Here is a 17,933-nt window from a genome sequence, read left to right as displayed (position 1 = left end):
GCTGTTAGTGGAAATACTTAATGATAGAGGATGAATAAAAGCCAATGGGAACTAGTGTTCTCAACAAGCAATTGTGTAACCTCCACCTCTTGCACCTCCAAGGCTGAATTTGCACACCCCGCCCCCCAACCATGGTTGCCAGTACTGGAAGTGAGCCCAGGCAAGCATGTCAGCTCCTCAAGTTCCCCATAAGTATTCCCAGTGCAGCTTTCTCTACCCTCAAATGTTGCCATCTCACAATCATCATCCCTCTGAACTGACACACCCTTTCAATATTCTAGAGACAAAGGGGCAGTGAAAAGTACAAAGTGACTAAGTTGTAAAATGGCACTTTTGCCCACTGAGCCACTTCCCCTGATGCTCTGCATCATTTTAGAAGCATATGACTTCCTTTTGGCCCCTAATCACAAGGCAGCGTAATCCTAGATGGATCCCATTTCAGCATGTTTTAACAAGTGAACCCCATCTGTAAGATTCTATTGACCAGTGAGCTAGTACTTTATAGATTCTAGAGATTAGAACCTGGTGTCTTTTTTTTTAATATTTATTTATTTCCCCTTTTGTTGCCCTTGTTGTTTTTTCATTGTTGTTGTAGTTATTGTTGTTGTTGATGATGTCGTTGTTAGACAGAGAGAAATGGAGAGAGAAAGGAAAGACAGACAGGAGGAGAGAAAGACACCTGCAGACCTGCTTCACTACCTGTGAAGCGACTCCCCTGCTGGTAGGGAGCTGGGGGCTTAAACAAGGATCCTTAAGCCAGTCCTTGTGTTGGGCCTTAAAGCCAGCCCCCCTGCTCTGCTTACATAATTATTGTTTTGCCTGAAATATCCCCACCACCTTATCCCCTCAGAGTATTGCTAATTCAGTTAAAACCATCGCAACACTTGCTAAGGACACTTCCACCTTCCCAGCATGCCTTTTGCCTCTCTCCACCCCATTTCCTAGCCAATCCCGTTCTGACTTGCCACTTCAGTCTTTACCCTATAAATCCCGCTGCTGTTCCTGTTTCGCCCTTTTTTTCTCTTCTGTGCCCTGACCTGGGAGAAGACCTGGAGAAGGGCTAGAGGGCATAGAGGGAGGCGGCCATTTTGCTAGCTCCACGAGGCCTAATCTGTACTCACACCCAATTCTGGGGTGCTCAAGCGAATGAAGATTTGCTTTCCCGCTCCACCACAAGTTCCTGGTCTCTTCTCTCTCTCCCGTGACACAACCCGACTCTTAAGCCAGTCCTTGTACTTTGCGCTATGTGCACCTAACCTACTACGCTACCGCCTGACTCCCCAGAGCCTGGTGTCTTGATGATGGAGGGCAGCTTCAGTCTATTATAATGGCTTTTGTTTGTTTTCTAACTGGATTTTTTCCCCCTACTGTTAAATTTTGAGAGTCCTTTATATAACAGCCTAGAGACACATCTTATGCAGAGAATATGACTCATAAAACTTTCTCTCATGGGTCCATGATTGCTCAACAATTTGTTTGGCTTTGTATGTTAACTCTCTTTTCAGTCACCAGGTTCCAGGTGTCATCAGGATGCCGGTCAGACTTCCCTGGATTGAAGACCCCACCAATGTGTCCTGGAGCTCAGCTTCCCCAGAGACCCATCCTACTAGGGAAAGAGAGAGGCAGACTGGGAGTATGGACCGACCAGTCAACGCCCATGTTCAGCGAGGAAGCAATTACAGAAGCCAGACCTTCTACCTTCTGCAACCCTCAATGACCCTGGGTCCATGCTCCCAGAGGGATAGAGAATGGGAAAGCTATCGGGGGAGGGGGTGGGATATGGAGATTGGGCGGTGGGAATTGTGTGGAGTTCTACCCCTCCTACCCTGTGGTTTTGTTAATTAATCCTTTCAAAAAAAAAAAAAACAACTTTCTCCCTGTCTGGAAATTTTCTTTTCTCCTCTAAATGGGGGTATTTTGCAGATCATACATAAGCTTTTTGTTGTAATGAAGTTTGTTCTATTTTTTAATAAATTCATTTTAAAATTTTTTCTTCTTTTTTTGGTTGTTTTATGATAGGAAAGAGAAATTGAGGGGGGAAGAGAAGATAGAAAGAAAGACACCTGCAGACCTGCTTCACCACTTGTGAAGTGACCTCCCCCCCCTGCAGTTAAGGAGCCAGGGGTTTAAACCAGGATTCTTGATCAGGTCCTTGTGCTTTGTACTATGTGCACTTAACCCGGTGTGCACCCACTTGTCCCTCCCTAAATTTTTTCATACTTTTTGCCATCAGAATTTTAAATGCTAGAGTATGTTTATTTATTTATTTATTTCAATGAGAAAGATAGAGATATAAATAGAGAAACAAGAGCACTACTCAGCTCTAGTTTATAGTCGTGCCAGGGATTGAGTTGGGGCATGAAAGTCTTTTGCATAACGATTATGCAGCCTCTTCAGCCTTGCCAGCAGATGTATCAGTGGGTCTCGGTGCCTACACAACTCCGTCACAATTCCTACTGACCTTTTTTTTTCTTTATCTTTTTCCTTTTCTTTCTTTCTCTCTTTTTGTTTGTTTGGTAGAGGGAGAAAGGCAGACATAGAGAAGGAGAGATACAGCTAAGTGGATGCACCTGCAACGCTGCGCTACATCTTGTGAAGCTTTCCCTTCGCAGGTGGAGACCAGAGGTTTGAATCTGAGTTCTCATGCATTCTACTGGGTGAGCCACAACCCAGCCCTGATTTAGTTAGTTATTTAGTTAATTGAGGGAGAAACAGGAGAATGAGAAGGAGGAGGGCAAAGAAGAGGAGGAAACAGAGGAAAGAGAGAACAGAGCATCAGTCTGGCACATGTAGTGCTGGAGATAAAACTTGGGGTTTCATACTTAAGAATCCAAAGCTTTATTCACTGTGCCACCTCCTGGGCCACTAAATTAAAAAAAAAAACATCTATTTATTTTCGAGAGAGAATTAGAGTATTTTTCTGGCATATGTGGTGCTGGTGTTTGAACTTGGGACCCCATGTTTGCAAATCCAGTGCTCCACCGCTGAGTCATCTCCCAAGCTGCTCATTTTTTTTTGTAAAGAAAGAGCTCTTGATTTTTTTTTTTATGACTTCCACGCCAAATCCTTTCATGTTCACTTTTCCCTTTATGAGGATTATAAATCTCACTGACAGGCTGGTGAGAAGCTGGGACTATCAGGCTTAAAGATATCCACCGGGGCTGGGGAGATAGCATAATGTTTATACAAAAAGCCTTTCATGTCTGAGGCACAAAAGGTCTCAGGTTCAATCCCAAGCACCACCTTAAGATGGAGCTGAGCAGTGCTTTGGGGGAAAAAATACCCACTGTAGCTGTGGTCCAGGGGGTTCATACATCATCACTGCCACTACAGGTGATTCGTTCTCCCTCTCCCTCTCCCTCTGTCTCTCTCCTGATGTCCCAAACCCAGGCCCCATAAATGACGGAAGAAAGAACTGACCTAGGTTGGAAGCTGTTTCCCATGACAATGGACCGGCATGCAAGATTTTGAGATTAATGACTACATTTCACTGGCAATAATTTCACAGCTTGTGAAGTTGAGATGTTTCTACCAATAATCTCTAGAGGAACTTCTGTGGTTACAAGATGGAGAATAGGATGGTTATGAGTTTAGATATGTACCCAAGGGCCCTCATTCTTGTGAATACTTTTGGTTTCACCTAACACTTGTGTCAATACTCACAAGCCTTGAGTTAATTTTCATAAGCAATAGTTAATTAAGACAATCTCAGCCCATCTGGCTTTAGGTAGGGCTTTCATATCCAGTGAGAATAGAGGGTTCATAAAAAATATAGGACTTAATAAAAGTATAAAGATTAGCTATTAGGAAAAGATGGTGAGGTCTATATTATGCCACTATACAGACAAATAGTAGAGTGAGCAGCTCAGGAACTGGCCTAGAGGTGAAAGCATTGAACCTAAGAGCATTGCAAGTACCAGAGTAAGTCTCTAGTTCTCTTTCTCTCATTAATAAAATAAAATACATCTTTAAAAGCATTAGAATGAGACAGGGACTAGATGGTCATGTAGGTGGCTGAACATGGTACAATGTAAGGACCCAGGTTCAAGCTCCTAGTTCCCACCTGCAGGGTGGAAACTTCACAAGTGGAAAAGAGTGCTTCAGGTGTCACTCCCTCTCTCATCTCCTCCCTCTCAATCTCTCTGTCTCTATACTAAATTAACTAATTAAAAAATATATTAGAAGAAAAGTAGAGAGATGGTAAGATGAGACTATGTTTAGAAAAGAGCTACAAAAATAGGAAGGCTCTGGAGGAGTGTGTGTGTGTAAGTGTAACCAGTTAAGATGAAGGATATTCTGAGCATTCTTATTTCAACAGGAAGTCTAAATTTAATCTGGGTTTAAGTACTGGCTCTGCCATTTAGTAACTCTGGGATTTTATGCAAATTAGTAATTTCTCTGTGCCAGTTTCTTTATTTGAAAGTGGAGTTCGAGCTGAAGAGATAGTGTGGTGATGGATTACAAGACTTGTAAACCAGCAATCTAAGGCTTTGTTCTTGATTCCCATATGCCAGAACTGAGCAGTACTCACCAGCAATGATCAGGGCTTAAATCCCTGGGTCTTTGCACATTGCAACATGTGTGCTTTACTGAAAGTGCTACTGCCTGGCCACTCATTTCTCTGTGTATCATAATATTAAAAAGGAAAAAAAGTGGATTGTCGTGGAAGCCAAAAATACAATAATGAATAATTTTAAAAAATAATAAATAGGGGGCCAGGTGGTGGCTCACCCACTTTCAGCTACATGGGGAACGCTTCATGAGTGGTGAAGCAGGTGCCTTTCTCTCCCTTCTTTCTTTCTTTTTTTTTATTTGTGAAATTTCTTCTTTTTAAAAATTTTTTATTTATAAAAAGGAAACACTGAAAAAACCATAGGATAAGAGGGGTACAGCTTTGCACAATTCCCACCAGAAGACCTCCGTATACCAACCCCTCCCTTGATAGCTTTCCTACTCTTTACCCCTCTGGGAGTATGGACCCAAGATCATTGTGGGATGCAGAAGGTTGAAGGTCTGGCTTCTGTAATTGCTATCCCGCTTTCTATCTTCCCCTCATCTCTCAATTTCTTTCCATACTATCTAATAAAAATAACAGAAAAATAACAGAAAAATAAATAGAAAGAAAAAACGAGAGAGAGGGGGGAGGGGAAGGGGAGAGGGAGAAGAAAAAAGGAGAAAGGGAGAAATGCCGCCGGAAACGGTGGATTTCCCTTTGGTTCATCTTCCAAGTGGCCCTTAATTATAAAGAACAACTCAAAAAAATGATTGACAGCTCTGAAGCTAAAGAACGGCGATTACGACTTGTTATGTCCGTCTCGCAGCCCCGTAGTTAGGGGAGGGGCGTGTGACGTCAGTGCGCGGGCACTTTTGAAAGCCGGGGACCCAACGACCAGCCCGTGAGTCCGGTGCCACTGAAGCTGTTGGGCGACGACTTCCAAGGGTGGAATTCCTGGCTTGCTGGACGGTCTCGTCCTTCCACTTCTCTCCCCCAAAGCCTTTCTCTAATATTGTGTCACCCGGCTGCGCAGCTCGGTAAGGGACCCCCCCTAAGTCCCCCTCCTGCGGGCTCGACCCCGGGCGGGGCGGGGTGGGATGGGCTGAGCCGCTGGGATTTGGCGATCAACTGGGAATTGCTTTTTTTTTTGGGAGGGTGGGGGTGGGCGGGAGGAGATCAATTTTGCTACTCAAAGCTTGGGAATCACGAGCTAGAGCGAGGATTTTAGTTTAAACAAACAAACAAACAAACGTATTGAAGCGAAGCTTGACAACCTCGCCTGCCGACCAGGTGGCTCCACAAGCCCGGTTGACAGGTGTCTGGGAGGGCGGGACCTGTGGGCACATTTTTTTTTTTTTAACTGGTGATTTAATAATGACTAACAGACTGTGGGATAAGAGGAATACAGTTCCCACCACCAGAGTTCCATATCCCCTCCCTTCCACTGGAAGGTTCCTTAATCATTATCCCTCTGGGAATATGGACCCGGGATCAATATGGGGTGCAGAAGGTGGGAGGTCTGGCTTCTGTATTGTCTCTAATTGGTCCTCGATCTTGCTAATTCTGTGTTCAGCCTCATTTATTCTATTCTCTCTCCCCTCTACTGTTTAATGGAGTCCATCTATTTTGTTACCCTGTTCTGATAACTGTTTTAGCTTGTTCAGCTAGTTGTGTTCTTAGCTTAGCTATTTCAGCTTTCAGCTCTCTAATAACCTTAAGATAATTAGCGTTTTCTTCCAGTGTCTCATTAGTTGTTTCTGCATTTCTGATGACAGTTCTTTCAAACTCTTTACTCACTCCTGTGACTATTTCCTTAATAAGTGTTTGGATGTTGATCTCATTATTTTGTGCTTCACTCTTTGGGGGGCTTTTAGCTGGACTCTTGTCCTGGTTCATTTCTCCAATATTTCTTCTTGCTGGTTTAACCATTCTATATAATATGTTATGAGGTACCTCTCTTAGTACTTTTCAAATTACTGATCACTCTTGCCTGGATTGACTTGTGTCTAAGTAAGGTAATTAAAGAGCTCACAGTTGTGGAAATTAACAGTTGTTTCAATATTATTTCAACCCGAGTTGGAGCACCAGAGGCTATTAAAAGCTGTTTTTGTTCTTTTTCTTCCCTGTAGGCTATGGGAGGCTGAGGGCTTTTAAACTATAAATAGGCTTCTTAGCTTAATCCCTCACTCCTGACCAAGAGATAAAGGAGGGTGGAGGAGAGAGAGCACAATGGTTATGCGAAGAGACTCTCACACCCCAAGGATCCAAAGCTCCGGGCTCAGTTCAGCTTCTCTGCCAAGCTGGGCAGCACTGCTGGGCCCTGTGAGTTTCTAAACAAGTCCTTTCTATAGTCTGTAGGTTCTGAGGCAATTATTCACCATGTTCTCACCAGGAGAACAACATAGAAAGGCTCCCAGTATGCAGACCCAGTTCTAGGCCACTGAGGTGTAGATCTTCTCCTGAGTTTCCTGGTCAGTTCTCTTTGTTCCCAGATGTCAGCAAAGGGCCTCCCTCTGCTGCTCCAGCCTCTGAGGGCAGTAGCAATGGAGATTCACAGTTGCATTTGGTGAGTCTCAGGGGAGTCCTCTCCTCCCTTCAGCAGTCTTTTTGTTGGTGCAACAGACTGGAGGTGGTGCCTCAGCTGTTAAACTGCGGGACTGTTACTGGCCACTTAATCTCTCCCTAGGCTCCTCTCTGTCCATGAGCCACAACGTGTTTGCACTCACCGGTGATTTGGTGGGTTCCTGAAGTCGTTCTAGTCCTGCCTTGTTGTAGTCCCAGTTGATCTCCTTTGGCATTTCTTGTTGACCCGGGAGAGGAGAGTAGAGAAACACAGCTGCTGCTGCTCTGTAGTCCCGCCTGTTTTTATTATTGTTGTTGTTGTTATTGATATCATCGTTGTTAGGACAGAGAGAAATAGAGAGAGGAGGAATAGACAGACGGGGAGAGAAAGACACCTGCAGACCTGCTTCACCACCTGTGAAGTGACTCCCCTGCAGGTGGGGAGGTGGGGGCTCGAACCTGGATCCTTTCACCGGTCCTTTCGCTTAATGCACTGCGCTACCACCAGACTCCCTGAATCCTGCTTTTATAGCTCCTCTGACTTTTGTTTTTCATATTATTTATCTACTGTTACTCTAGTCTTTAACATTAATACCACCTACATGCTGTATACCACAAAGTTACATCTTCTGCTTGGATTCTAGTCTTACATCTAGATTTTATTTTACATTTCTACTGAGACATTCAAAGTTGAGTTCCTTTTCTCAGTCCTTGTAGTTGCAGTATTGAGTGTGACCTTGGGTGTGCAGTTATACCTCTGGGTTTTAGTTTTCTCATTGGAAATAAAATTGAATTAAATATTTTGTGTGGTTCTTTTTCAGTTCTTAGAATTTATGCTTATATGAGAAAGTGATGTGTTAAAGGAATTATTTTCTTTATGAATAAAAAAAACCTAATGCAACATTCAATTTATTTTTACTATAGAGCATAAAGTGATTGTTATGATGGAAGAAGCCAGTAATTTCAAGACACCAAACAAAATTTTGGGAAAAAAGAAATCTGGTAAGATGGGAGAAATAAAAGCTCTCTTCATATTAAAAAAAAAAAAAAAAAAAAAGAGTAATTTTATTGGGGAAAACTGGTTTCCAGTACAGTTGTTGGCACACAGGTACAGTTTATCTCCCATGGCAGGTGTCTGCACATTACTCCCTACCATCATGCACTAGGTCCCTACACTCTTGATTACCCACTCCACTGCCCCCCTCCCTTAGAGTCCTTTGCTGGTGTGATATACTGTGCTCAGTCCATGTTTCACCTTGTGCTTTCCCTTTCCTTGTTTCTTAAGTTCCACTTAGAAGTTGAGAGCATTTGGTACTTGTCTCTTTGCCCATCTGGCTTATCTCACTTACCCTAATTCCTTCAAATTCTATTCAGGGAGTCAAAGGAAATTATTATTGCTAAAAGCTGAGCAGTATTCCATTGTGTATATATGCCACAATTTTCTTAGCTACTCATCTGAGTTGCTTCCATATTTGGGATATCACAAATATTACTGCTATGAACATAGGTACACTTTCTTTATTGTTATTACTATTAGAAATTGTTCAGTATGGTTATAGTTTGAGTCTTTAATGTCCCTCAGAATTATAGTATAAATCTTTATAATGCTCATTTTAACAAATCAGACTTACCTTCTAAGGTAATTCAGTAAGAATAAGGTTTTCAACAAATAGAAACAATTGGATATCTCCATGCAAACTGCCCCTTAGTTCTTTTATTATTTAGTTAGTTACTAGGTAGAGACAGCCAGGAATCAAGAGGGAAGGGCGTGATAGAGAGACATCCACAGCACTGCTTCACCACTTGCAAAGCTTCCCCTCTGCAGGTGGGGACCGGGGACTCGACCTGAGTTCTTACACAAAAATGGCTAAAATTTCCACCAGATAACAGGAAATTTTATGTTCATTTATATTATATACATTTTTTTCATACTGGCCTGTTTTTTTATTGTTTATTATTTATTGGCTAGAGAGGGAAAGGGAAGGTAGGGAAAGAGAGAGACCTGCAGCACTGCTTCACTTCTTGTGAAGCTTCCCCCTGCAGGTGGGGACTGGGGTCTTGAATTATATAACACATATGCTTTACCAGGTATGCCACAACTTGTATTATAATCAAGTATGTTATAATCAAGTGAAACTTATTCTACTTACTGTCCTTTATAGATTGCTTAGGATATTGTACATAGTTGATGTTGTAGGTGAATAAAGACTTAGCCCTCTCCCCCCACCCCATCCATTACTTTCTTTCCTTTACTGGCCCTATTGTAGTTTTTATGTATAGAGCTGTAAGTGGACATACTTTGATTTTGTCCTCTTGTCCTCTTTTGTTCTCTGCTCCATACATTCTGGCTACTTATATTTCCTTGATCTCTGCCGTTTCTTCAATTTGAGTAGACCTTTGGGTCATGTCTTTTCACGCCACTGCTGGAAGGTACATTCAGCAGTAGTTCAAACAATAATAGGACTCACCTCATTTGTTTCACTTTTCAGAGTCCACAACCCTGCTCTGCCCATTGTCACGTATGTAAAAAATCATTCCATTTTGTCAAGTTTTTTTGACTAGCCCATAAATAGTTTAACTGTTATGAGCAGAAGTATCTCTTCTCCATTTCATCTTTTCAATGACTATGTAAAACTCTGTAATTTGGGTATACTATAGTTATTCCCCTAATGATTACTTAATGTTTTGTGTAAAGCTTTGTTATTTAGGTATGCTACCGTTATGCCCCTAAGGATTACTTATATTTTTTGTCTTCTTTTTTCTTTTTCTTTTTTCACAGCTACAAAAACAAATCCCAATATTCAAATTTATATTCTTCTATGCATATGTATGTGTGTATCTTTGGACATGGGCTATAATATAGTCACCAGTAGCTTAGTAAAGGGCTACGTAGCAAATAGTTTAGGTTTTGTGGACCACATAGATAATCTGGTGCATAGTCTCTATTTTTTTTCAGAACCCTTTATACAAAGACATGCTTTTCTAATAACCCCTGCTTCAGTGTTACTACAAGATAGAGCTCCAATAGTAGACTTCTTTGAAGGGTATCCATTTAAAATTATAACAGGGCTGGGTAGTGGTGCACATGGTTGAGCATGTACATTACAGTGTGTGAAGAGCTAGGTTCAAGTTCCCAACTACAGGGAGGGAGTTTCACAAGTGGTGGAACATTATTGCAGGTGTCTATTTCTCTCCATATCTTCTCTTGCCTCTCAAATTCTTTGTCTCTATCCAAAAATAAATAAGTAAATAAATGTTTTTTAAAAACTTTTAAAGACAAAATTAAGGATATACTGTCAATTTATAATCTAAGTAATTACACTGAGAATTTTAGCGTGAATTTTTAGAGATCTTTACAGAACTAATGTTATTTTCTACTTCTCTTCCTGCTATCTAGCATTAAGTTTAACTCCATGTATAAATATTCCTGCCTCTCCATTTATGCAAAAACTTGGCTTTGGTACTGGTGTAAGTGTCTACCTTATGAAAAGGTAAGTGTAAGCTGTTATATCTGCTAAACCCTGACTGTTTTGCCTGTTCAGATCTCAAAACATATATGCCTGAAATATTCTTAACGTGGCTGAGTTTGTCCTATGAAATAAACAATAGACACTTTTTCTTATTTGTATATTGGTATCTCCTTTAACACCCAGGTATATAGAAGAGAGAATGAAAATGACTGACCTGTATAGAGCTGTAATATTTATTGAAAAATAATTTGCAGTTCTTTTTTTTATAGTTTATTTATTCATTTATTGGATAAAGACAGAGACACTGAGATGGAATGGGGAGATAGGTAGAAAGAGATATCTGCAGCATTCCTTCACCATTTGTAAAGCTCCACCCCACCCCTCCTTGCCCCCCAAGTGGGGACCAGAGCTTGAATCCAGGTCTTTGAGCATTGTAACAAGTAAACTCAGCCAAGTGTGCCACCACCTCCCCCCCACTTTTTTTTTTCTTTTTAAAGATGAAGATACACAGAGTGTATGAAAGAAACTATAGCACTATAATTTCCTTCAAGTCATGGGGGCTGGGCTAGAACCTGCATCACATATATGGTGAAGCATCACAGTATTCAAGTGAGCTATTCCACCAGCCCTCAATCTGTTGTTCTTTGAATGATTATATATGAGCCACATGATTTTTGCATATCCTCTAAATTTCTCTAGTTTCTTCGAGATTATCATTTATATTGTTTATTCCTTTAACAGTGTATAACACATTGCTGGCATATGTAGTTAAATATTGGACAAGTAGTTGGCAGTCTGTATGCTTACATAGAAAAACCCAAAAATAGGGTGGGAATAGATAGTATAACGGTTATATAAAGAGACTTTAGTGCCTGAAGCATAAAATCCAAATCTTAAATCCAATCCCTTGTACCATCATAAGCCAGAACTGATAAGTGCTCTGGTTAAAAAAAAAAAAAAAAAATAGTGTAGTAATTTTGATGTTTAAGAGATACAACATTTTATTCTTTTTCCTTTTTGTTCACTTTTTTAAAAAATTACTAGAGTACTGCTCAGCTATGGCATAGTGTGGTACTGGGGATTAAACTTGGGACATTTGGTACCTCAGGCATGAAAGTTTTTTTGCATAAACATTTTGATAACTCCCCAGTCCTCTAGTTCACTTTTTAACCCTTTCCAAAAATAGACTTCTCTTGGGAGTTTGGCAGTAGCACAGTGGGTTAAGCACAGTTGCCACGTAAAGCGCAAGGACCGGCATAAGGATCCTGGTTTGGGCCTCCAGCTCACCATCTTCACTGGTGTTGAAGCAGGTCTGCAGGTGTCTATCTTTCTCTCCCCATCTCTGTCTTCCCCTCCTCTCTCCATTTCTCTGTCCTATCCAACAACAATAACAACTACAACAGTGAAACAACAAGGGCAACAAAAGGGAATAAGTAAATAAATATTAATAAAAAAAAAAAAACTTCTCTTGTAGTTAATCATGAAAGGAAATGTATGGACATGGACTTACTTACTCACCAATGGAGTAGAGGACTTGAATGCCTGAGGTCCCAGATTCATTCCCTAGCTCTACATATGCTAGATATGAGTCTTCAGTTGCTCTCATAAAAATAAAACTTAAAAAAGGAATTGTAGCAGAGGTGTTGATAATCTAAAACAATTAAAAACTACTATTTAAAAAATTTGGAAGTACATATTGTGGCTCTTCATATATTTATAATTTTCTTTTTCAAGATCTCCAAAAGGTTTGTCTCATTCTCCTTGGGCTGTGAAAAAAATTAATTCTAAGTGTACTGGTGATCACCAAAGTTTATATCAAAAGAGATTAACTGATGAAGCAAAGATTTTGAAACACCTTCATCATCCAAACATTGTAGGTAAGTTGAAGTTATTTAAATAACAATGATCTTGTATAATACTATTTATTCAAAAATAGTTTATATAACTTCTTAACTAGTTTCACTAATAAACAGAGGTATGTGGTGGAGTTTACAAGAATCTAACTAACACATTCTAAAATAAAAATTAGTATATAGTGACCCACAAGGTGTTGCAGCAGCTAAAGCTATTGACTTGAAAGCATGAGGTCCTTCCTGAGTTTGATCCCTGGCATCAAATGTTCTAAGTGCTGCTTAATAAAGCTTTTAAAAAATTTATTATGTAATATTTTCAGATACTTAAATATATATTTAAAATTTCATGGGAACTGATATAGTCATGGTGCTGATATAGAGAATTCAGGGAGATGAAATTATCTACAGATGGTATCTTTATTTTCACTTTTTAAGCAAATAGGACTGATTCAGGATATCAGATGATCTCACTCATAGGCAAAACTTAAACAATTAAGGAGAAACAGAGTGAAACTTTAATTACCTTGTTTTTTTGTAGCTACATCCAAGTACATTAAAGGCCAGAGGAAAGTGGTAGTTGTGATAGGGGTGGGGACCCAATGTCCTATGGTAGAAGACTACGACAGGTTGGTGGAGGGTGTGGCAACTGCTGTGGGCTAATAGGAAATTACACCTATGCCAAGTCTCATAAGTTAACATTTCCCTCAATAAAGTGACTTAAAAATATGTTTAACAATAAAGTATAAGCAACTTAGAGTATTTTTAAAATAAGTCTGATAAAACCATTAAGGAAGACAGACCATTAAAAACATAGGCACTTCAAATTAGATGTTGGACTAGTTTTTTAAATTGTCGCTACTTTTTGTGCTTTTTTAACAGTTTAGTGCAGATCCATTTTTAATCAGACTGTAAAAAAAAATACATTGTTTTCTTCAAGGTTATCGTGCCTTCACTGAAGCTAATGATGGTAGTTTATGTCTTGCAATGGAATATGGAGGTGAAAAGTCTCTAAATGACTTAATAGAAGAACGATTTAATGACAGCCAAACTCCTTTCCCAGCACCCATAATTTTGAAAGTTGCTCTGCACATGGCAAGAGGGTTAAAGGTAACTATGTCATTATATTTTAAGTTACTTTTGTCACTAACAGGGCTTCACCACTCCAGTCTTAGAGAGTGAGAGACAGAGAGAGAGAAGGAAAGATAACCACAGCACTGAAGCTTCCCCAGTGCCATGAGGACCAGGCTAAAGTCTGAATCAACTGAGTGGCAAAGCAGATGAACTATGCTGCCAGCTTAAATGACTTTTGTTATGAACATGCAAACACTAAAACATTTCATGTAACTCATTAGAAAGTGGAATTGTTTTTCTTCCACAGATATAAGCTTGAAGTTTAAGAAGGGAATTTAACAGTCTATTTTTTAAAAGGATCTATATATATATATATATACAATTTGTAGTTCAGCTTATGTGTTAATATTTTTCACTATTTTAGTATCTGCACCAAGAGAAGAAACTGCTTCATGGAGACATAAAATCTTCAAATGTTGTAATTAAAGGTGATTTTGAAACTATTAAGATCTGTGATGTGGGGGTCTCCCTACGATTAGATGAAAACATGACTGGTAAGTGGTTTTTTTAGACATTTTTTTAATAATTTTTATTTATTGGATAGAGAGTCAGAAATAGGGAAGGTAGAGATTGAGAGGAAGAGAGACAACTGCAGCATTGCTTCACCACTTGCAAAGCTTTCTTCCTGCAAGGTGGGGACCAGGGGTTCCAACCTGTGTCCTTGTGCTTTCATTGTAAGACATGCACTTAAACAAGTGAACCACCAGTGGCTACCTTGGTTTTGTTTTTCTTTTTTTTAATGCGTTTTTCTACATTTTCACATTTTCAAATATTTACATATCAAAGTAGTAAATAGTAAGAACAGATCTAGATATAGCTCAGTGGTATAGTATGCAATATATACTTCACATATGTGAAAGCCCTGGCATTCTACACACGTATATGTGTGCACACACAAGTTCACATCCTTCAAATATCAAAATTATTTCTCTTATAACAGTATTTTTTTATTCATTTATTGGGTAGAGACAGAGGAACTGAGATGTAAGGGGGAGATAAAGAGGGAAAAAGACATCTGTAGCACTGCTTCACTGTTCATGAAGCCTTCCCCTGCAGATGGGGACTACGGACTTGAACTTAGGTTTTTGCACATGGTCACATGTACCCAACTGAGTATGCCACAACCCAGCCCCTCAATAATTAATTCTAAAAAGTATATATAATAAAAGCTACCCCATCCAAGCTTCACAAATGGTGGAGCTGTACTGCAGGTATCTCTTTCTCCCTCTCCTTCCCTCTCAGTTTCTGTCTCTACCCAATAAATAAGATAAAAACTTACCCCCCCCCCCGAGAGCTTTCAGCCTCTTTCCTTGCCAACCAATATAAACTTTGAATGTCATTCATCAATATAGTAGCAAATTTGGAATTTTTATGGTCATCTTGATCAATGTATAAAAAACATTTGACAAAATCCAACTTTTCATTCATGATACAACTTTTACTACCTAGACATCCTTACCTGCAGGGGGTAGCCTCACAGGTGGTGAAGCAGGGCTGCAGGTGTCTCTCTCCTTCTCTATCTCTCCTTCCCCTCTCAATTTCTGTCTTTATCTAATAATAAATAAAAGAAACTGAGGCACATATTAGTTTATCTGCTGTTTATAAATGTCTGAACCCAGGCAAAATAGTTTGGCGCTATTTGTCCTCGACATTCACAATTTATATTCTTCCCACTCGAAGATTATTTCCCCTAGTCAACTAAACCACTTTTTGAATATCAAACTAATAGAGGAAAGAAAGAATTCTTTTAACAGTGAAGTTTATTTTTTGTTTATTGGCTACATTAATTAGCCTTCGAACTTTTTTTTTTCCTGTAGGTGGCTTACTTTTAGTAATAAATAGCACTTGAACTTAATGACCATCTTACCAATATTTTACTTGTTTCAGTGACTGACCCTGAGGCCTATTATATCGGCACCGAGCCTTGGAAACCCAAGGAAGCTTTGGAAGAGAATGGAGTTATTACTGATAAGGCAGACATATTTGCCTTTGGTCTGACTCTGTGGGAAATGATGACTTTATCTGTCCCACATGTTAATCTTCCAGACGATGATGGTGATGAAGGTATGACTACTTTTTTTTTTTTTTTAACATAAAATCCAGTCTCTAGGTTGAACTAAAGATATATAAAAATTTCTTTATTTTCCTGTTAAGAGCTAGTCATTAGTAACATGAGATGTAGAGCATATTAGTTTGATCTAATATAAATGAGATATAGGCTAACAATTGGGAGATAAATTCAAAAGATAAATCCAAAAGAGGAGAAATAAAGCATCTTAAAACTTCCGCCATTGTGGTCCAGGAGGTGGCGCAGTGAATGGGGCTTTGGACTCTCAAGCATGAGGTCCCATGTTCACTCCCTGGCAGGACATGTACCAGAGTGCAGAGTGATGTCTGATTCTTTCTCTCATCATTTATGATGAATAAATAAAATCTAAAAAAAAAACTTCTGCCATCCTGTGGAAAAAATTGGAAAGCTATCATTGTAAGGGGTGGTAGGCTAGTAACCTTTAAGTCCATGACCAAAGCTAATCAAGATTATGGCAGGACAGTTGAAGAGATTGCTTATGGCACTGTGTACTGGAGAATTTTTTATTTGTTTTTGTTTTCTGTTTCAGAAAGGTTGAGTTTGAGCAGTTGCTAAGCTTTTCTAAGACAAAGTGATTTTGTTAGTTTCAATCTCCAATTCTCTGTGCAGATAAAACTTTTGATGAAAGTGACTTTGATGATGAAGCATACTATGCAGCTCTGGGAACCAGGCCACCTATCAATATGGAAGAACTGGGTGATTCATACCAGAAAGTTATTGAACTCTTCTCTGTATGCACAAATGAAGATCCTAAAGATCGTCCTTCGGCTGCACACATTGTTGAAGCTTTGGAAGTAGATGTCCTGTGATGACTTTAGTATGCATAACCTCAGTTTCATGTATCTGTTGACTGTAACAGACTTACTATAAACTTAGTATAGCTATTAGATTTTGGGGACATAGCCTGTTTTTAAGACTTTAGCACTTTGTTAACATTTTAACAGCTGTTTTTGATATAAAGAAATTTCTTGTACGGTTATTAGCATATGCAGTTGTAAGGAGTTTCCTGTAGTCTGTTATTCTAGTATTTCATACAAAGACCACTAGCAATAAAAATGCTGTTAAACTCTTGAGATTAATTAGGACTATTACTTGTATTGATGCCATTTTCAAATATTCTTGATTTTTAATGAATTTGGCACTTTGCAGTACAAAATAAATCAAAACTTATTTATCTGTCACTACTTCTTCTAGCGTTTGCCCTTCTTCCGTAGCCAGTCAACAGCGTCAGGTTGAGCCTGATGTAAAGTTTCGAGACCTCCTTTGAATCTGGAATCTGTCACTAAAACCTTTTGGCAATGTTTAGTAAATTTGGTCTCTGGAAGAAGGTATGGTTCAAAAGACTCCTCCAGGATTTCTAAATGCTTTTGGTTACAGCTTTTCTTGTTCCTCTTAGATCTGTCATTGGCTTTTGTTTATTAAAGCATTTTCTTTACTGTGTTTATTTGAAAGTTTTTAAATGTACTAGCCTGTATCCTATGCCTTTCAGAGTTTTGATGTAAAAATAGTGTGACATAGGACAATAAAGAGTATTACTTTGTACTCATTGAGTCTATTGTTTTTAAACCTACTGAATGAGAGTAAGTTTCTTTCTCTACTTTGGCCTTAAGATGTTCATCTCTAAAATAAAGACTATTGGGATCTCAGTAGTTTCTGTGAGCAACAGCTCCCTGGGAGTTTTCAGTTTACTGAATTGTGTTTGTGAATATGGGGGGGGGGGGGGAGGAACTATGCCTAGAATTAACTGTAGGCAGAATTTTAAAAATTACTATTACATGGGGATTCTAAGATTAGGAATTACTTTGCTCTGAGCTTTAACCAGTACAAGAATTCACTGGAGGGTTTCGCTTTTAAAGTATAAGACTACTAAGCAGGCAAAAGGAAACAGCGTAATAGTTATGTAAAAGATTTTCATGCTTGAGGCTCTGAGATCCCAGGTTCAATCCTCAGCACCACCATCAGTTAGGAGCAGTGCTGTGATATCCGGGAGGTGGCGTAGTGGTAAAGCTTTGGACTCTCAAGCATGAGGTCCCGAGTTTGATCCCTGACAGCACATGTGCCAGAGTGATGTCTGGTTCTTTCTCCTCCTATCTTCCTCATAAATAAATAAATATTTTTAAAAAAAAAAGAAAAAGAAAGGAGCAGTGCTTTGGTCTCTAGCTCTCTTTCATTAAAGATAATACAAAAATAAAGCAAAAAGTGACAAAAGAAATTGAAAACTGAATTAGTTTTTAATTTAGATCTGATTATCCTCATTCTGACTTAATTCTCACTAGGTGTACTACCAACCTGACAAAGCATTTTTTAATTTTCATGAAATTTTAAAAATTTAT

General features: G+C 39.2%; 1 protein-coding gene across 2 annotated transcripts; it reads left to right on the top strand.

Moving 5' to 3' along the window:
• Positions 1-5,363: 5,363 nt before the first annotated feature.
• Positions 5,364-17,146, top strand: PBK (PDZ binding kinase). 2 transcript variants are annotated; one of them, XM_060184886.1, is made up of 9 exons: positions 5,364-5,532; positions 7,982-8,059; positions 9,547-9,576; positions 10,455-10,548; positions 12,262-12,404; positions 13,318-13,487; positions 13,876-14,005; positions 15,399-15,575; positions 16,210-17,146. In XM_060184886.1, the coding sequence occupies exons 2-9, from the start codon at positions 7,999-8,001 to the stop codon at positions 16,407-16,409; spliced, it is 1,005 nt and encodes a 334-aa protein (XP_060040869.1). In that variant the 5' UTR covers positions 5,364-5,532; positions 7,982-7,998; the 3' UTR covers positions 16,410-17,146. The 2 variants fall into 2 exon arrangements, with proteins under 2 accessions (XP_060040869.1, XP_007517316.1); XM_007517254.2 differs by lacking the exon at positions 9,547-9,576 and having other exon boundaries at positions 5,365-5,532.
• The last annotated feature ends 787 nt before the right edge of the window (positions 17,147-17,933 follow it).

The sequence above is a fragment of the Erinaceus europaeus genome, chromosome 2, assembly GCF_950295315.1.
Source record: "Erinaceus europaeus chromosome 2, mEriEur2.1, whole genome shotgun sequence".
NCBI classification, from domain to species: domain Eukaryota; kingdom Metazoa; phylum Chordata; class Mammalia; order Eulipotyphla; family Erinaceidae; genus Erinaceus; species Erinaceus europaeus.
Note: the sequence above shows the minus strand (reverse complement) of the source record. Positions and strands in the feature narration are given on the sequence as shown.